The sequence below is a fragment of the Mastomys coucha genome, unplaced genomic scaffold (assembly GCF_008632895.1).
Source record: "Mastomys coucha isolate ucsf_1 unplaced genomic scaffold, UCSF_Mcou_1 pScaffold22, whole genome shotgun sequence".
Taxonomy (NCBI): domain Eukaryota; kingdom Metazoa; phylum Chordata; class Mammalia; order Rodentia; family Muridae; genus Mastomys; species Mastomys coucha.
This window is the reverse complement of record NW_022196905.1, coordinates 116,720,477-116,740,927: the sequence shown is the minus strand read 5'-3', so window position 1 is coordinate 116,740,927 and position 20,451 is coordinate 116,720,477. Positions and strand designations below refer to the sequence as shown.

The following is a 20,451-nucleotide window of genomic DNA, read 5'->3' as shown; positions in this document are numbered from 1 at the left end:
CGCAATTACATTGCTTCACTCAGATTCCAGAGACTTTTTTTAAGCTTTCTGACACATGGTCTTGCTATGTTGCCCAAGCTAGGTGTAAACTATTTTTGATTACTTTTTTTTTTTTTTTGAGACAGAGTTTCTCTGTATAGTCCTGGGTGTCCTGGAACTCACTCTGTAGACCAGGCTAGCCTCAAACTCAGAAATCTGCCTGCCTCTGCCTCCCAAGTGCTGGGATTAAAGGTGTGTGCCACTGCCGGCTGTTTTTGATTACTTAAAGCAGTGCTGGGCCTCAGAAATGCTAGGCAAACACTATACTGAGCCATAGCCCAGAGGCTAGGTCTTAAGCTTTGTTTTTTACTTTACCTTTCTGATTTTTTTGCTATTGTCTATATGTGGATTCTGGGGATGATCATCAGGTTTAAACAGCCAGCACCTTCCCCTTCTAAACCATCTTGCTGTTCTTGAACCTGCCTCAGCCTTTAAAATTCATTCATTCATTCATAGACAGGACTTCATTATATAACTGGGGCTGTCCTGGAACTCTCAGAGATCCACCTGCCTCTGCTTTAGGAGTGAGGGAGTGCTTGAATTAAAGGTATGCATCACACCTAAATCAGAGACTACAAATTTTTTTTATCACAGTTTTATTTTTTATGCACACATGCATGTATGTGCTTGTGTGTATGTGTGTGTACACGCAGATGGTTGTGAGCCATCCAGGTCCTTTGGTAAGAACAGCAAGTGTTCTTAACCACTGAGCCATCTCGCCAGCCTCTAAGTGTTTTCAAATGTGTACTCTATGAGCCAGATCCATGGGGCTGAAGACAAGATCTGTCTTTGCAAAGAATTTTTACTTAGACAAGAGAGGCAGATGTTAGATGATTAAGAGTGTCTTTTGGAGCTAGGGAGAAGAGCCAACTGTCCTTTTTCGGAACATTCCATCCTCCCCAGAGGGAAGCCTGTTCTCTGCCAGGAACAGGTGGCATGGGGAGGGAGGGGACAGGAGGGTTTCCTATAAAGGCTGCGGTGTGTGTGCGTGTGTGTCTGTGTATCAAGGTTGTGTTTCACCAATGATCTACAAATTACTGACTGCTGTTTGAAAAGGGTTAAAAGCCAGTGGCAGTGACACCACCTGCAAGAGCTATTAGAGTTATTTACCCTGGAAAGCAAAACTACACACTGTGGGAAGGATTGTAGTGTGGGCACTTGGGGAGGAATGATAGGGCGTGGGCTTCCATCTAAGTTGTAGTTTTAGAGTAAATAGACAGAGGCCCTGCTTAAGATATTAAGTAATATTAAAGACAGTGACAGGCAGGGGTGTGGGTGAGGTAGCTAAGTGATTGCCTGTCATGCACAAAGCCCCAGGTTCAGTCCCTAGCACCACAGGAGCTAGGCACCTGGTCCAGGCTCTCTCTGATCTCAGGGCAGTCTAGAAGCAGAGGTAACATGATATATCAGCTCTCTCCATAGCCACAGGCTCAGCATTTGGGCACTGGGTTATTATTACTCATGTATGTGTTATGTGCAGGTGCTTGGGCACACGTACTCACGGAGGCCAGAGGAGGGTGTAGGTATCTTCGCTCTTCGCCTCATCCCTTTGAGGCAGGGTCTCTCTCTGAAAGTCAAAGTGTTATTCTGATAGGCTGGCAGCCAGTGAGCTGCAACAATCCTTCTGTCTCTACTCCCACACAGTACTGGTAAGTGTAAGAGCAGCCGTGGCTTATGTGCATGTTAGGATCCCCATGGTTACCCAGCAAGCACTCCTAACCACCGAGCCACCTTCCTTGCCTCTATCTATATTCACAGGGGTTGTTGTTCTATGGGTTGAGCATAGGATCTCATACATACTGAGCACTCCATCTCCAACCTCAGAAAATAAACTTTAAAGAATTCCTTCTGGAGTTAGGTGTGGTAGTAGGTCATGCCAGTAGCCCTGTCATGTACAAGGCTGAGGTAAGAGGATCTGAGCTTAGTTTACAGAGTGACCTCCAGGCCAGCCAAGGCTATCCAGGAAGGCCCTGTCTCAAAACAACAAAAAAACAGGCTAGGGCCTGGCAAAATGGCTCAGCAAACAGAGATGCCTCCCACCAAGCGTGATGACCAGAGTCTGATCCCTGTGACCTACATGGCAGAGTGAGAGAACCGACCACCTCCTGCAAGTTGTGCCCTGGTTCCCACAAATGTGCTACGGTGCATCCATACACACACACAACAAAAATAATTAACACCTAAGAAAAAAAATAACCATACCACAAAGAATCCCACCTGGTTGGGCCTTGAGTCTATAATTCCAGGTGAGGATGAGGATGAATATCATATGTCGAAGGCTAGCCTGGGCAATTTGGCAAGACTGTTTCAAAAGAAAAAGGAAAAAGGGTCAGAGAGATAGCCCAGTGGCAGAGTGCTTGCCTAGCTTGCGTAAGGACATAAGTTCACTGGTACTGGGGGGGAAATTCTACACAGGAAGGGGTTTTATAATTTTTCTCCCCAGTCCCCCATATTTTCTGCCTTGTCATTATTTTTTTAAACAACACAACTGTATTTTTTGTTTGTTTGTTGGTTGTTGTTTTTTTTTTTTTTTTTTTTTTTTTTTTTTTTTTTTTTTTTTTTTTTTTTTTTTTTCCCCGAGACAGGGTTTCTCTGTGTAGCCTTGGCTGTCCTGGAACTCACTCTGTAGACCAGGCTGGCCTCGAACTCAGCAATCTGCCTGCCTCTGCCTCCCAAGTGCTAGGATTAAAGGCGTGTGCCACCACTGCCCGGCTCACAACTGTGTCATAACTCCACAGCGTTTAAATATTAGGTATTAAAAATAATCAGGTAATAATTCAAGGACTTCCAGGAAGGATGGGGTTCTGTACAAATACCCCACTGTTATAGGACCTGAAGATTCTTTCATTTTAGTTCCCACTGGGGTCCTGGGTCTGATTCCCTGCGGAAATCTCGGGGGCAGCATGTGTTCAGCATTAGAAGGTGACAGGGAATGAGATACCCAAGCGGACTCTAAGGAGGAGGATGCTGGAGTTAGCAGGAAAAAGGTGCAGAGAAAGGACCAGAAGGCACAGAGGCCTGGAGGAGACAAGAATATGTAGTCCACGGACTCAAAATACACAGGTCATGGAGGTCAGGTTGGAGGGAAACCGCCCGGGGGGGTGGGAGTCGGGGAAACAGCTATTCCATCCTCCCCAGATGGCTCTCCTCTGAACCTTAGACTTGGCAGAAAGCAATACATTGGGGTTATGGTGCCCAGGACATCAGCTTTATTTGAATACCATCACTGGATGAGCCCGTTTGTAATGTTGGTCATATAGTACCCGTGTGACTGCAGTAGGTTTTGCATTACAACCTCCATTTTACAGGTGAGAAAAAACACTCTTCCACATCTTGAGGTACTGTCTAGGTTCACCATGTGCCTTTACGTAAATGCTTTAGTTCTAAATGCCTTTGACTTGAGATGATACATGTAAAAGCCCTGTCTTCCTCTTCCTCCTCTCCCTTCCCCTCCCCTCCTCCTCTTTCTTCTCCTTCAAAATAGATCCATCTCAACACAAGGTATCATCACTTTGTTGGACTTCTGACTCCCTCCAGTTTGGCCCCGATGTATACAGGAAACCCAGGAAGGGGCAATAGTTATACCCCAAAGGCCAAGTGGCCTCTCAAAATTCCCCACATCTATTCTGGTTCTCCCTCTGGGGCAGCTCTTAGATACCATCTTCTGCCAAACAGAGTTTGTTTCTCAGAAGCTGTTAAGAAGTGGGAGGTTAGGGAAAAAAAAAAAAAAAAAACAAAAAAAACAAACCTGCATCAACAACTACAAAATCCCCAGCAGAGGCCAGAGCACAAAGGGTTTGGGTTCTGAACAAAGGGCTGGGTGAGACTCAAGGCAAATGCTGACACATCCTCTCTCCAGCTGTGAACCAGGGGTCTGAGGGCTGCTGCAAAGGTCATCTGTCTCCACATCTTTGGGCAGGAAATGCAATTCAATCCTTCCAGTGACTGATCACTTTACAAGATTAATGGAAATGTCTCCAACACGGGTCTGTGTTCTGACAGCACAAAAAGCGAATCAGACTTCTCCCCTAGCCGCCTCCTCAGTAAGGTCGGCTGAGTCCTGGTCTTTAAAAAAGCTCAAAACTTTACTCCAGGACATCTGCTCAGGGGGACTCCCTTTGATAGGAGAGATCCTGCCTCCAGGGGTTAGACCCAAAGATAGCCCCTGAAGGTGTATGTGTGTGTGTGGGGGCTTTGGAAGCTCTTCAGTTTGTGCCTCATCTTTCCCAAGTAGCAGAAATGCAAAGGGCATGGTAGGCCCTGAAGGGTTAACTGCCAGCCTTCTTGTCCATCCCTCAGGGACTGTCAACCAGTGACAAGTGAGCGTGATGAAGTCATGCCTGCTTTCCCCTTCCCATTGGCTACCGCACATGTCCATCAATCTCAAGAGGCAAGTTTTGAAAGAATCTTTGAACTTTTATGACTCTCTTCACGGCATTAACCCTTTCACTCACCTGTGGTTTCCAGGGTCCTTTCCAGCCCTTACACAGGAAGAGGCACATTGAAAAAAAAAAAAAAAAAAAAAAAAAACCAGAATGCTAAGTAGAACATTAAGCCTTTCTCCAAGAGTCAGGCCTGACAGTCTCTGAATAGTTCTGTTTTTTCTTTTTGACTTCAATCTACAAGGCACTGAAGACTGCAAAACAAAATAGACAGAAGATATCTGAGAACAACCAGTTTCTCAGAAACAGCTTGGTCTGCTGCTATATTAAAATTAAAGTACACTTTAAATTCCAAAAGTAGGTCAAAACTTGTCTTAAGATTGGTCAGTGGTGAGTCTTGTGCATAGGAGGTTTTACTGTCTTGATTTCTATTCATGTGCTCCATACCACCAATGCTGTGGATTGAACCCAGAGTCTTAGCGTGCTGGCCAGCGCCCTATTCCTGAGCTACCCAACTTGGAATCCATTTGAGTAGTTAGTAGTTCTCCATGGTGCAGAGCTGAAAAGGCACACCAGCCCGCAGAGTGAAATTAAACCTCTCAGGTCTGCATCAGGAGACATTCATGCGCACGTGTGGTTAACGATCCTCAGTGGGCTAGAGGCTACCTCTCCTCCTCATCTCGTGTTGCCTTTCTCCATTGTCTTCATGTCTTTCCGAAGAAAAGCCAATGTGTAGAAAAAATTAAGTATAGATCTATGGATATATCTTCCTTGATTGACCCAAGCAGTAATCAAAATTTAGCATTGTGTCTCATTTTTATTTGAGTATAATTGTCATTTCATATAAACATATATTTTTTACTCTCTCTCCTTTTGTTTATTTTCCAAGACAGGAATTCTCTTTGTAGCATTGCCTATCCTGGAACTCACTACACAGACCAGGCTGACCTCAAACTCCCAGAGATCCTGCCTCTGCCTTCTGAGTGCTGGGATTAAAAGTGTGGGCCAATACCACTTGGCTATACTTTTTTTTTTTTAATGTTGAACATCAGTCTGAGAGCCCTGGTTTCAGTTTTTGTATGCTTTTGACAGGTCTCCACTAAGACCAGTCTTGTGGGCTCTGGACTCCTACACGCTCTCCGTTCAAGTAATAACATCCTTGTGGCCTATAACTCCTGATCCTGAGCTTCCTAAACGCTGAGATTAAAATATGCTACCATGCCTGGCTTAAGCTTTATTATATCCATAGGATATTTACCACCCTTTATAAGTGTATTGGAAAGATCTTGGCAGGTGAACCAAGCCCAACCAATTGGCATCCCATGAGGCTCCCACACTGGGTCACACTCTTGACAGGCACTGGGAGCAAGTGCTTCAAACTCCAAGGCTGCAAAATTCACATTGTAGCACCTGTTCTTCCATACAACCTTTGTCTTACATATCTTTGCCTCCATGGTCTCTTCACTCATCCTATTAATGTTCTAGGATAGCTGATGATGGAGATTCGAACCAAATTGGACCTTGACTCATGTATAAATAGCGTGGTAGGCACCGTAAGAGCAATGATGGCAAATACCCTAAGGCCTCGTTGTTTTATGTTTTATGTTTGCTTGCTATGGCAGTGGGATTGGATCCAGGGTCTTGTATATGATGCCAGTCAAGTGCTGTATCACCGAGCCATACATAATCCTAGCTCATTAATTTTTTACTTTTGAGACATGGTTTTATTATATTGCCCAGGCATGCACTACCATGCCCAACTTTAAGTTTGACTTTTTTTTCTCTAAGTGTATTTCCATCATAGAGTGAGTTCTTGGTGCTCATGAGTACCTGGGTTCTAAATGCCTCACAGGCAGGCTTACAGAGTGGCCAGACTCCGGATTCTTCCAAGCTCTCGGTTCAGATCATGTCATCATAATATTGTTGTGGTCAAATAACTTAGCATTTCTCAGCCAAGCAGTGGTGGCACATGCCTTTAATCCCAGCACTCAGGAGGCAGAGGCAGGCGGATTTCTAAGTTTGAGGCCAGCCTGGTCTACAGAGTGAGTTCCAGGACAGCCAAGGCTACACAGAGAAACCCTGTCTCAAAAAACCTAAAAAAAAAAATTAGCATTTCTCTGAAACTTAGCTATGAAATAGCAAGGATTTAAAGAGATGCAGGACTTTGTTCAAAGGCACTGCTCTAGGGTAGTCCTGAAATTCAGGAGACAGGGCCAGGAGGCTCACGCAAAGTTCTAGACCAGCCTGGTTTACATGGCAAGTTCCAGGCTACCTAGGGCTAGGTACAGACCCTTGTCTTACAAAGTGGAAAGCCAAGAGATAGAATAACATAAGAGCAGATTGTTCCTAGTCCAGAATCCCTGGTTTCTGAGTGCTTCATCCAGAGTCTGTCAAGACCATGGTGTGTGTGTGTGTGTGTGTGTGTGTGTGTGTGCATGCGCGCATGCGCGCTTGCATGTAAGCGAAGCTGTCATTTCTGTCTTCTGTCCCCTTGTCTTTGGACACAGACAATTGGGCTTGGAGGATGGACGATACAACAGACTGACTGTAACACAGGTGGGATCTGACTGAGCCTCTTACAAGGATGGTACAGGAAGGCTTTATTTCGTTTCCAATGAGGCTGTCTGTGTTAAAAGTTCATTTTTCCAAAAGAAGCCCCCTTTTCTATTTCTCACCTATTCTCAGCTCCTGGGGGACAATCAGGCAAAGTTAGAGCTCAAGGGTCTGGCCCTTCCCCCTTTGGCCCAAAATAACCTCCTCCCCCACTTGGAGGGAATGCTTGGAATTCTTTCAACTGAGGACAAAGGCTTTCATCTGCCAATTACTGATAAAGAGAAAATGCAAATATGCTGGAGAAGGTGATCCATCAAGGGTTCAACGTTTATTGAGTGACCACTTAGACCCAGAAGAGGGGTGGGCATTCTGGGGGACTCAAAGGGTAACAAACACCCGGCTGGCTCCTTCTTCTCTCAAGTTTGTGCTTTCCTCCAGCTTTGTAAAGGGAGGGGGTTAAATCAGGTGACTGATCAACCTCTGCCCACTCTGTGAAAGTGGCTAATATCAGACTTTTTCCTAATGCCAGCCTTTTTGGGGAACGCAGAAGTTGGGGTGGGGGGGAGAAGAATGAGAGGGGGAAAGAGAATCCCAGGGAGGAAGATGAAGAAGGAAGATCTCCCAGCATCCCATCTGACAGTTGCACTTTAATGCTTAACCCACTGATTCTCAACCCCAGGCCTCTCCTTAGGGCAGCTTTATTTCATTCTGAAGCATACATGAAGTTGTTGCACATTTGAAAAGGCAAGCAGTGGGACTGAGAGCAAGCAGTTCTGCCTTTCTGAATTCCTCGTTTACAGCTTCCTCGTTTACAAAGCGGAGCAACAAGGCCCTAAGACAGCTCCTTTAAAAGACCCTTTCCCAGCCGGGCGTGGTGGCGCATACCTTTAATCCCAGCACTTGGGAGGCAGAGGCAGGTGGATTTCTGAGTTCGAGGCCAGCCTGGTCTACAGAGTGAGTTCCAGGACAGCCAGGGCTATACAGAGAAACCCTGTCTCGAAAAACAAAACAAAACAAAAAACAAACAAACAAAAAAGACCCTTTCCCTTGGGAAGAGCCAGATAAAGTGGTCCACATCCCGTCATTTCCCCCCATCTTGGGTGCTGGGTATACAACTCAGGGCTTTAGGCTTGCCAGGCCAAATATCCTACCACTGAACTCCATCACCAGCTGGCTCCTGGTTTTCACAGAGATGGTTAGAAAAGCTGCCCAATGGATGCAGCCGAGCCAACGTAGATCTAATTTCTGTTTGGTGACAAATTTGGTGTCTGTCGCCTCATCTTTATGTGGAAGATTTCTACCACTAACGTGCAGGGATGGAACTAAAACACACTTCAAAGAGCAGATTTGGGGACAGGTGGAAAAAAGTACAGAAAGATACAGCGGCAGGAAGTTCTAATGTAAGGGAGGTGACCAAGTGTGGCTCACAGCTGATTTCAGGTGGCAAGGCCACTTCCTCCCCACATCTGTCTGAACCAGTGCTGCAGACATTGGGACAAGATAAAAAGAGCAGTCACCTAAATTCATAATTTCTTGGATCTGGGTTTCCCCAGTGTGCGAAATGACCTGCTTTAGCTTGTACTAAGCTTTTTGGCAGTAAGAAGATACAGTCATTGCTAGTGTCACCTGGGAGGTCTCTCAGAACCTTTCTTTGCAAGAAAGAGGCAGGGAGGAAACAAAGTTTAGGGCCAGCTTTTCTCCCAACTTAAAGGGGCCTGATTTGTCCGTTTTGGAATTCCAGGATCACTCAGGGCCAATTCTGGGAGCAGTCACAAGCACTACTTAACAGACAGAGGAGCACTGGGGGGATCTGATACTCCGCCCATATTCACAAAGGCTGCCCCAATCTTCCCCCGCAGAGAAACAATATGGATTAATCAAGGTGCTGTACCCCAGAAAGCCACGAACCACGCCACCACTTTTCTCTTAAATTGTCACCCGAGAGAGGCTTACCTTTTGCCTGCCTGCATTAGAGACGCTGAATCCGGTCCTCTGTCCCCTCCTGTATATCGATTTATCTCTTCTCAGTAAGTGTAGAGACTTTCCTGTTTAAAAGCCCAACTTCTGTTTCAGAGCTGTACTACCGAGGCTGTCCGAATGAATGAACGAAAGGCTTTCTTCCGGTCAGCTGCAGTCTGAAAAGGCTGCGGACTGGCTGTATTTCCTGTACCTGTGCGTGTGTCTCCATATTATTATTTCAGCCCCGGGAGTTTAAAAGTTATGCAGTCTATATAAATACAGAGCTGCGCTAATTTCTTTCTGAGCCCCTCAGATGCCTCCTCCATATGGCAGGTTCGCAAATGGATAAGGGTCTGGACAGGCTGGCCCCTCCCCCCAGACATGCAGTAGACAGGCAAAACAGAAAATCAAATCATATGTACAAAACACTTTGAATTTAGGTTGCCAGTATAGGTAATGAGGAAAGATGGATGAAGGAAGAGAGGGACAGTCCGGGGTAACCCAAGCAGGCGGGGCAGAAGTGGGGGGTCGTTTTTTAGGGGTGCCAGGCCCCGGGGGCTTTCACGCCAGCAGGCTCGGCTAGCATTTCCGCGCCTCCCGCTGAGGCCATCCGTGCAAATCTGCACCTCCTTCCCCACCCCCTCCTCTCTTTCCCTCCCTCCCTGCCCCGCCATCTCTGGGATGCGCCCGCCGCTGCAACTCAGCCCTCCAAAAGTCAGCTCCCGGGCGGCGGCGGCGCCTGCGTGCAGAGGCGCACTCGTGACCCAACAACAAAACAGCGATGCCAAGGCGCTAACGGCGCCCGGTGCGTCCCAGGCTCCCTCTGGCCCCACATCTCCTACGGCTGCGGTCCCCAACACCCCCAACCCGAGCCCCCCCTTCTCCCCAACTAGCCTAGCCGCAAGCTCCGAGCGCGATCGCGATCGGCAACAATGTTTACGTTCCGGGGATTATGACGTCGACGCCTCCCCCCCCACAACTGCTGAAAATGGTTTCCTAGGACTTTGCAAACGGATCTGCTTAAGTGTTGGTGCAAAACTTTGTAGATATCGGCTCTAGCTTGCTCTATTTATTTATTTTTTTGGTTTCTTTTCTTTGGTCTTCCCTCCTTTCCCCCTCCGCCAAAATGCAGGGGGCAGGAGTGTTGACAATTAATTGGTGAACTCTCCTAAAAAAATGGAGGCAGAGAAAGACTCTGGAAGAAGATTGGTGTGTAGCTTTTTTTTTTTCCCTCCCCCAAATCTGTATCTGGTATATGATTGATTTATCTATCTATTTATTTTTTTGGTTGTTTCTTGCTGCCTTTTCTTTCCTTTTCTGTATTTTGCAAGAGGACCGGAAAAAAATAATAAATTGCATGCAAAAGGAAGCAAGCAGCTCACTCCTCCAGTCTCTTGTGAGGCTCAGGGTCTCAGACACTTAAGTGGGGAGGAGGTAGCGCCGAAAGGCGTGGAAGGGGCTGTGCGTGCTCGGGGGGTTCGCGTGGGATCTGGGGGGCTGCGGGGCTCGGCGCTGAGCGGTGGAGGGAGGAGGAAGAAGGATGCGGGGAGTGGTGGGGGAGTCTCCTTAGGAAGTGAGTGTGCGCGCGCGCTCGTGGGGAGATGAGGCAGCTGCTGGTGCGTTTTGGGGTCTCCGATGGAAGCTTTGTGGTGGGCTGGCTGCCCCTCTCTCCCCACGCTCTTAACCTCCTCCCCTCCCCTCCTCTTCTTGCACTAGCGGTCGTTCGGCGGGGGCCGCTAGGGTCTCAGCCCTTCCATTTCAGCTTTCTAGCTTTTCTGTAGCTCCGGAGCAGCTCCAGCCTTAGAAATGCCGCCGGCTCCGGGTTCCGGCTTCCCCGGGTTGGCCGCCGTGGCCGCCAGGGCTGCTGTTACCGCCGAGCCGGGTGCTGCAACGGCTTCTCTCGGGGCCTACATCTGCCCCGCCAGCTCCTATCCGGAGCCCCCTTCGGGGGTTACATAACCAGGCTCCCAGTTGAGTGGGTAAAGCTTAGCACATCACTGGAGTGGGGGCAGACGAAAGCCCCCAAATAGCACTTCCATGGCTTCCAAAGATGCAGGAAGGGTTTGCTTCGTGTAAGGACAGTCGGGCCTTGGGGGTGCGAGCCCCTTTTTCTGCTTTCCAGCATCTTTGGCATTTGCGTAAAGTTGCACAGATTGCAATGCTGGGGTGCAGTGGGCGCGCAACTCTTGCACCTGTTCTTGGTGGGCCCAGGGTGAGAGGAGACCCCCAAGTCCTCTCAGTAATGTCCCGGGTTCTCTGGTTGGGTCCCCGCAGCGTGCGATTGACCGCCAGAGATACGACGAGAACGAAGACTTGTCGGACGTGGAGGAAATTGTCAGCGTCCGTGGCTTCAGCCTGGAGGAGAAGCTACGCAGCCACCTATACCAGGGGGACTTCGTGCATGCCATGGAAGGCAAAGGTGAGGCACCCCCCCCCTTGGCTGCACTCTGTGCACAGGGCCAGCGCGCACGTGGGGAGGGAGCTGCCTGTGGCTGGGTTCGTATTTCGCGCCCGCGTCCCCCATTCCAGGGGATCCGGTGACGAAACGAGACTGAGCAGTGAGGGTGGGGGGGTGGTAAGGGAGGAGGGCAGGCAGGAAGAGGGCTGGGCCTGGCGTGGGCCTAGGCCCTGACTGTACCCATCATTAGTACTAGGGGTGGTCACTGCCAAGGGGCTATTGGACAGAGAGGGACCCAGAGACTGACTCTGGGACTGAGGGAGGGCGTGAGTGCAGCATCCTTACTCTTCCAAGCCAGTTGCGCTCTCTGCGCTGCCAGAGGTGCAGTGGCTGGCAGGAACCCTTCCTGACATCCCTGGGGCAGCGGCGTGACGGCCTTAAGCTTGAAGCCTCCCAAACCAGCTCCTATCACCATGGGTCCCGCGGGTTATGAACTGGAATTGGACTTTAGGCATTGAAGATGGCTTGGTAGCGCCTTCGGTTGTTAGGGTTACGCCCCTTCGAGCTTTGAGACTGAGCCTTGGGTTTGAAGCGCCTTTCTCCCTTCGTGGGCCCTGCCCTCCTGGATTGGAGAAGGGACTAAATGGGCTGTTGGGCGTTATTGGCACTACCCCCTCCTCCCCAAGCCGGAAGCCTTTAGCGCTACAACCTTGACAGTTCGAATTGGGGGGTCTAGTTTGTGTAGGTGATAAATTACTTGCTCAGGCCTGGGGCTAAAATCCCACTTCCTTGGCAGTTTGAATGGAAGACTTAAAGTACCTTTCTGGAGACAGGATCTTTTTCCATGCCTGACTTGAGGGCTCTGTGTCCTCTGGCCTTTCGGGTGTAGAAGCATAGGTGGAGTAGTAGTTTGGGAGGGGACCTCCTGGCTTTGGGTTTCTCTCTGGCTCTCCTACTGACAATGTGGCTGAGGTGTTTCTTAGGCGTGTTGGGTGATACTCCTGTTTGAGGTGAGGCTTTTGGAGCTCTTCAGCCAGCGTCCTGGGGGTCTTTTGTAGACTCTGGACCCAGAACCTAGCTTGGCCTGTGGGGTTTGAGCTTGGGAGAAGCCATCGCTTGCTTACCCACGCCTTCCTAGGGTGTGTGGACTTTTCAAAGTTTCCTTTCAATTACTCATTTTCCATTTTGTGTTTCCCCATCCCCCTTGGAAACCCCTGTGCTCTTGGTGGGCTGACAGCAGGGGGAAGCGCCTCCCTCCTCCTCCAGGTTCTGCTTGAGCGGCTGAGGCCTGGAGTTAGCCCTAGAGGAGACCCGTCCCGGCTTTGCATGTTTTGAACTTTCTCTTTTGTGTTCACCGCCTCCTGGGGCTCTGGTGAAGTTAGGGAGAAGTAGGGGGAGGGAAGGGTTTCCCCCCCCCCAAAGAAATTTCACCCAAAAGCAGGGTGCCCCAGCTGCGTTTATATTTTTTCTCAGTACAAATGGGATTTTCATTCTTCTCTTTTTCTTCCTCCACTTGACCGGGCCTGGCAAAGCCTATGAAAAAACAATGTGCAAACGCTCCCCTCCTAGTGATTTGTCAGGAATCCTCAGGCCAGGATTTGTGAGCTTTTTCTCAGGCCCATTTGTGGAAGCTAAAACTGGAGGGTGGGTGGGTGGGGAGTCCGGGTGTGCGTGGACAGGGAAGGTTACCATCTAGGGAGCTCCGAGGGCATCCTTAAAGCTTGCTGTCCTGGCTTCTTTCAAAGGCAAGGGCCTTTGGGTTTGGCTTGTTAATTTAGATCTGCCCCAAAACTGGAGGAAGGGAGCTGAAATGCAGAAGGCTTGGAGATAGAAGCTTCTCAAACTTCTCTTCCTTTAAATCCAGAGGAATCCCCATTCACTGGGAGCCCCTGGGGATCTGAGCCTCTGGGGTCACGGCTTTCTCGGATCCGCGTTTTGTTTGTTCTTTCTCTGAGCCAGTCTCTGGCCTCCTCCTCCTCCCCCAAAGGCTGCCCCTGATGACCTGTTAGGTTTAGGCTCCGACCTTTCTCCCTCCTTTCTGACCAGCCTGGAGAGAACCGGTACCATTGGTACCTTGCATTAGGACCCCCGATTTGGGAGAGAAGAGGATGTATCTCAGCACCCCTCAACTCCACTCTGGGGGATAGGGTTGGGTCAGAGCCACTGGCTTAGGACTTGAGGCAGGAAAGAAATTAGGCAAAGGCTGCGGGGCTTTGGGATAGGATCTGGATGGGGATCTCTGCCATGCAAGCTGCTGATAGAAAACTGCCTTGTGAAGTTTCCCTTTGAGGAAGGGGGGAGGGGGGGCTCCTGAGCTCTGTCCTCACAGTTCACTAGCTTCAACCCCCATGGTTATCCAGCTGAAGTGAGTATTACGATGGGCTTCAGCAGAATTTCACTCTAGGAAGACAACAATGCTGTGCCCAGTTCCCTAGTTATTTTGGCACCAAATACACAGTTTCCAAGGAAACCAGCTTTTCGCCCGCCGCACCCCCCCAACCCCTTCACCATCCAGGATATTACAATAAGATTTTCACTGATGCTCAGCTACAATGAGAACCCTCCTCCCCAGGTTCTGTGGGGGCTTCAATCCTCCCAGGTAGCATGCTTCAATTTTGCTGTCCCTTTCCTACCTCAGCTCAGCCTGGGATGTGTTTGTCTGTCCCTGTTTCTCAATAGTAGCTGGTGAGTTTTCAGCAGAAGTCCCCTCCCCAGCCCTGGCTGGCCTTGGGCTGTTCATTGACAAGTTGGGACCCGTGGGGCATGCAGGGAATGAGTAGGGAGAGGAACTGATGGGAGAGGGTGGCCTGGCTTTGCCTTATCTATTTTCTTGTTATTTTCCGTCTAGCTGGTATCTCCATCTAGCATATATGCCTCTCCACCTTTTTTCCCCCCCTCACCAGTGGGTTGTGGTTCATTTGTTCCTCAATAACTTAACCAAATAACTGTTTTTAATTCAAATACCCAAACAGATTTTAACTATGAGTACGTACAGAGAGAAGCTCTCAGGGTTCCCCTGGTTTTTCGGGACAAGGATGGACTAGGGATCAAGTAAGTGCTGAAATTAACCCCTTCTTTCTTGGTCTTCCTCCCTATCACAACTCACAGCTTGGGTTGGGTTCTCCTGCCTTCCTCAAGCCACTTAGCACTTCCAGGAGGACTTTGCCTAAAAAGAACAGCTCCTCCTTGTTCAAGGAAATTGGAAGTCCTAGGATCCATTTAATCAGTAATGGATCTCCCCGCCCACATCTAGTCTATCCTGGTCATTTAAACAGTGATGGATCTCCCACTGCTGCTTTCTGGTCTATTCTGGTCCCATGCAGCAACTTCCTGTTGAACATTGCTTGAAACGTGGGTTGTGAAGGGACCGGCCATCCTCTGCGCCTAGACTAGGGTACCACGATGCATGTTTTCTTTCTTTTTCTTTTTTTTTTTTTTTTTTTAAGAATTATCTATTTTATGTGTATGAGTACACTGTAGCTGTACAGATGGCCGTGAGCCATCATGTGGCTACTGGGAATTGAACTCAGGACCTCAGGACCTCTATTCCCTCCGGCCCCACTTGCTCATGCCCCTGCTTGCTCCAGCCCGCCCGCTCCGGGGTAATTCACTGTAACTGTCTTCAGACGCACCAGAAGAGGGCGTCAGATCTCATTACAGGTGGTTGTGAGCCACCATGAGGTTGCTGGGATTTTTGAACTCAGGACCTTTGGAAGAGCAATCAGTGCTCTTACCCGCTGAGCCATCTCTCCAGCCCAGGATGCATGTTTTCTGAATGTACTCCCAATGTGTGGGAAATGGATCTCTTTCTGTGAAGGGAGGGTGTGTGTTTCCTCTCGTAGTATCTCTGCTTGCCTCTGTCTAGTTTATATTCTGGCAGAGAACTGCAGAACTGCCAGCGTTCTGGGTTGGGGAGAGATGGAGGCAGGCTGGAAGAACAGGTTCCGCTCCTTGGTCAGGGATAAGAAAGGGGTTTTAGGCTGCCTCCCACTCTAGCATCTACTGCTAGGTTTATTCACATATTTCCTACCAGAGATATGAGACTTCCTCATTGGCTGGCATGGAGCTTGCTTATGTAGACCAGGCTGGCCTTGAACTCAGAGAGAGATCTTCCTGCCTCTTTCTGAGTGCAGAGACTAAAGGTGTGTGGCACCTGCTTTATAGCATTTCTCTTTTCTGTCTTGTTTTTGTGTTTTGAAAGCCCAGGCTAGCCTCAAACTGAACTCCTGCTCCCCCTACCTTCACTTCCCAAGTGCTGGGATCATAGGCTTATGCCACTGTTCATAAAGGCATGACAGGCCCTTTTCTGACTCTGTCTTTACTCATTTATTATTTAATTGTGTTAATTTTTTTTTTGAGATAGTTTATTGCTGTGTAGCTGAGGCTGGCCCAGAACTCACAATCTTCCTGTTTCTGTCCTTCAAGGGTATTCCCTCTGAGCATACAGACAAGGGTGTCTCCCACAATCTATATAACTGTATGGAAAATATTTTCTTTTTTTTTTTAAAGATTTATTTATTCATTTCATGTATATGGGTACACTGAAGCGGAACAGATGGTTGTGAGCCTTCATGTGGTTGTTGGGAATGGAATTTTTAGGACTTCTGCTCGCTTCAGTCAACCCCACTCGCTCAGGCCTAAAGATGTATTTATTATACATAAATACACTGTAGCTGTTTTCAGACATGCCAGAAGAGAGCATCAGATCTCATTACGGGTGGTTGTGAGCCACCATGAGGTTGCTGGGATTTTTGAACTCAGGACCTTCGGAAGAGCAGTCAGTGCTCTTACCTGCTGAGCCATCTCGCCAGCTTGGAAAATATTTTCTAAAGGGACAGAGACACCCTAAATGACAGCAGGTGTTCGGTCTCTGACTCCACACTTCAGTTTGTCCTGCAGTAAGTAGGCCAGTGATGTCTCATCCTCCTCTGAGGCTCAGCTTGAGTCTTTTGTTTAGGGAGCCCTACTCTGTGATTCTGGGTGACCTCCCTCAGGGTACCTACCTGGACTACTAGGGTTGTCCTCTGGGTTCTTTCATATCCCCAAGCTTAGAACAAGAAATCCCTTTTTGAAAAATGGCTTCCCCTTTGACTCAGGATAGAGTCTAGCTCTGTGAGTTGTTTTTGTCTGTCTGTCTGTCTGTCTGTCTGTCTACTTGTCTATTTATTTATTTTCACCAAATATCTATGCTCCTCTTTTTATTCCAGGATGCCAGACCCTGATTTCACAGTCCGAGATGTCAAGCTCCTGGTGGGTAAGTGCCAAAGGTGGGGCAGGAGAAGGGAAGGGAAGGTCTGCACCACCCGCTCAGTTAGACTTACAGTTGCTTTAGAAAAGAATGTGCTCTCTGGAAGAGGTGGGAGCAGGTGTAAGCTGCAACCGCCTGGCCTGACTCTGGAGAACAGGTTAGATTGCAAAGTCCTGAGAAGCTGGCTCAGAGGATCTTTGCCAGCACGGTTTTATGAGGTGACTTGGACCCGGTCTCTATCTTGGGTGTCAGCAATGCAGTCTCAGATCTCTCCTCTGCGTTTGTTTGTGGGGTTGCTGGGTAAACACTGGGTGCTTCATGACCCCTAAAAGACTTTCATGTGTTCACGGGGGAGGGGTTATGCGTCCTGCTTCCTCAGGGTTCTAGGCAGGCCTAGGGTGTGGCTTGCCACTCTGTTCAACAACTGGCTTTTAACTCTCTGAGGACCTGCCAAGTATGGTTGGTGGCTTAGCACTCTCTACCTTCCCCACCAGGAGCAGGTGGTGTTTCAGATCACATAGAAAGCCCTTCAATAGCACCATTCTTACTGGAAAATCACTTCTTGCCTACATAGTAGGCTGCGGATGTAACTGACAAGACCCCTGTCCTCTTCAGTAGGATGACAGGTAATAAAGATGTTTAGGACATATCTTTCCAATGATTGGAAGGGGTTTGAAGAAACAAAGCAGGATGATGGGTGGTGCACTGTAAGGCTGTATGTACTTCAGGCATGGTTGTCAGGGAAGAGAGGAGGCATTGATTTGAACATAAACTTGAAGTGATAATAGTCAACTATGGGGCTGGAGAGATGGCTCAGTGGCAGAGCGCTTGCAGAGGACCTGGGCTTGTTTCTCAGTACCCACATGAGGCTGCTTAAAACCACCTGTAACTGCAGCGACAGTGGATCTGACCCCCTATTCTGGCCTTGATAGACATCAGCAGACACAAACAGACACACATAAATGAAAACTACATCCATCCATCCATCTTTAAAATATCAGCCATAGGACAAAAATAGTCTAGGCTGTGAGAGATGAGCAGTGGAGAGGCCATGGGTATAAACTTGGTGTTTCAGCCTTGAATGACATAGGAGAAAATGCTGGCAGACACCCTAGGGCCAGATCATCAGGACCTCGGAGGCCCCCTGGGAAACTTGGATGTGGCTCTTTAGTACAGTGGGAAGCCTTGTGGAGCTGAAAACTAGGAGTGAGGGGAAACCTTTGTGATGATTTGATTATTTGCTTTGTGGGCATTAGCACTTGATTAATTAATTATTAATTATTAATTTATTAATTATGTGGCACTGGAGAGTAAATCCAGGGCCTCACACATACCAGGCAAGTTTTCTACCAACTGTGCTATGTTCCTTGCTCAACTTTTTTTTTTAAAGTTGAAATAAAACTCATATAACATAATTCCCCTATTTAAAGTGTCCGGATCAAGGAGGGGGTTAAATATTCATTTAATTCCCAATTACCACCCCACACAAAGCCTTCGTTTGCCCCCTTGTATGTTTCTTTCCTTTTCTTTGTATCAAAAGACCATATTTTGTTTATCTGGGTATCCCCTGATGGGCCTTTGGGTTGTCTCCACCTTTTAGCTGTTATGAATAACGCGGCGAGTGTTTCTTGTACAAGTTTTCATGAACACTCATTTCTCTTGAATCTTAAGGCGTCTTAGTCACACTTGCTGTCGCTGTGACAGAGTGACTTACAAAGAAGGGGTTAATTTTGGCTCACGGTTTTAGGACGGGCAAGTCCAAGAGCATAGTGTGTGGGCACCTGTTTAATACGTTCTGCTTCGACTCAGGGTGGAATGAGAAAGACCAGAAAAGCACAGGCACTGTGGAGGACACAAGGAACATCTTGCCTTAAAGCAACTTGATATTGTGGTAACAAGTTCAGTCCCAGGCGACATAAATCCATTCCTAAGGGGTCTAGCCCTAAATACCTTCCCGTGGGCCCTACCTCCCAACTTCTATGTTGAACTGGGGTTCCAACCTGCAAACTTGAGGGAGATCCTCACATAACAGCATAAGGACACTGTTAACTGCCAACCTGTTCCTAATCAAGGCCTGATCAGTCAGCTCTGTATGGTGGCTCAATTCTGCTCCTTATTCACACTTGGGCTTGCTGTGGTCTGATTCGGTTTGGGTTTTTGCTTTGGGCACTGAGTATTATTTTCTTGTTTGTTTGTTTAGTTTTGTTTCTTGGGCTTTTGTGTTTCTTTTTGTTTAGAGCAGGGTTTCATTATAAGGTCCAGGCTGGTCTAGAGCATGCCACTCTCCTGCCTCAGCCTTACTTTACACCACATCTGTGTTTCTGATGATGGCCATGCTAATGGGTATTTAGAATTTATGAAAACCACACCTGTGGAATATGAAGGCAGCTGGCTAGTGCACTGCATGTCAGACAACGTGGCCAAAAGAAGTGCCACGATGGCTCTTTTAGGTTTTTGGTTTGGTTTGGTTTGGTTTTTTCGAGACAGGGTTTCTCTGTGTAGCCCTGGCTGTCCTGGAACTCACTCTGTAGACCAGGCTGGCCTTGAACTCAGAAATCTGCCTGCCTCTGCCTCCCAAGTGCTGGGATTAAAGGCATGTGGCACCAACATTGGGCTGTTTTAGCTTTTTTAAGCAATGCTGCTTTCCTGGCCTTGCTAATTAACTCTCCAAGCCTTTTCCAGATGCAGTATGCATCTGGACTGCCTCCTCTTTTGCTTGGATCTCATGGTTCTCAGAGATCCCATTAGATGATAGTTCCCATGTTCTTGCCAGACTAGAACCATATATTGACCAGGAAAGCAGGGCTGGCTAGCCTGCTCTCATCTCTGTCAGGATTTTTTTTCTTTGTTTTTGTTTTGAGACAAGCTTTTACTCTGTATGTAGCCCAGGCTGGGCTTAAACTCACAGCAATTCTTCTGCCTCATCCTCCTGCATGCTGAGATTACGGGTATGAGCCATCATGCCCCATTCTTTCCATTTCTGAGGTCATGATGTAAGTGCTTCAGGGAGGTATGGGAGCTTGGACACTGAGGATGTTGGTGGCTGCAGCTCTCGTGGGGTGTCACAGTTGTCCCTTGTAGCCTCCGTCCACGCAGGCTTCTGGACAGTGCTGAAAAGTGCATTTATCGTAGAACAGAGGAGATGCGTGTAACTCAGGCTGCCTTACACCGACAGAGGTGATGCATGTAACTCAGGCTGCCTCACACCGAGCAGAATAGTTTGACTTGTGTAATATATCCAGTGTGTAACCTGCTGCTCGTATAGACCTCGGTGGTCTAAAATTATCCCAAGAGGAAATTATCTCAGTAGGTCGCCTCTTGCTCGGCTCTGCGAGTGCCTTATCGTTGGAGCCATCTCCTGGCCCTTGCCTTTCTTTTCTTCTGTTTCTTCTTCCTTCCTCTTTCTGACTGTTTTGGGCAGTTGCCTCCCATACCAGAGGTAAAAATAGCATCAGGAGCCCCCGAGGCTGATACCTTGCTACCACAAGGTCCTCCCTCCTGACAGTGCTAGGCCCTGTTCCTGTCACATGTCTGGGATGCAGATCCTGAAGCTGGTTGTTGGGGACAGTGAGCCCCAGGAGGCTGCCTGTCCATGGGGTCAGAGAGTGAGGAAACAGCAGTTCTCAGGGGTTTCCCAGTGACAGAGACATTCTCCAAACATCAACTCACATTCTGCTAGGAGGACAGTGCTGGGTAGCCGCCCAACCGAATTCAGAAGGGGCACAGGGGGGTCGGGCAGTGTTGGCACACGCCTTTAATCCCAGCACTTGGGAGGCAGAGGCAGGTGAATTTCTGAGTTCGAGGCCGGCCTGATCTACAGAGTGAGTTCCAGGACAGCCAGAACTACACAGAGAAACTCTGTCTCAAAAACC

General features: G+C 48.4%; 1 protein-coding gene and 1 long non-coding RNA gene across 2 annotated transcripts in view; one reads left to right on the top strand and one right to left on the bottom strand.

The window, feature by feature from the left end:
- Positions 1–229: 229 nt before the first annotated feature.
- Positions 230–4,659, bottom strand: LOC116068380. Its single transcript, XR_004109567.1, has 3 exons — positions 4,494–4,659; positions 2,257–2,341; positions 230–1,606 (listed from the first exon to the last, which is right to left on the bottom strand). It is a non-coding gene; the product is annotated as an uncharacterized LOC116068380 (long non-coding RNA).
- A 4,948-nt stretch (positions 4,660–9,607) lies between these two features.
- Positions 9,608–20,451, top strand: part of Kdm2b (lysine demethylase 2B) — a gene marked incomplete at its 3' end in the record, with an annotated part of 122,945 nt that continues 112,101 nt past the window's right edge. The window contains exons 1-4 of the mRNA XM_031391148.1: positions 9,608–9,959; positions 11,208–11,352; positions 14,304–14,382; positions 16,539–16,585. Of these exons, the coding sequence (XP_031247008.1) occupies positions 9,615–9,959; positions 11,208–11,352; positions 14,304–14,382; positions 16,539–16,585 (616 nt within the window). The remainder of the gene's footprint in view (positions 9,960–11,207; positions 11,353–14,303; positions 14,383–16,538; positions 16,586–20,451) is intronic.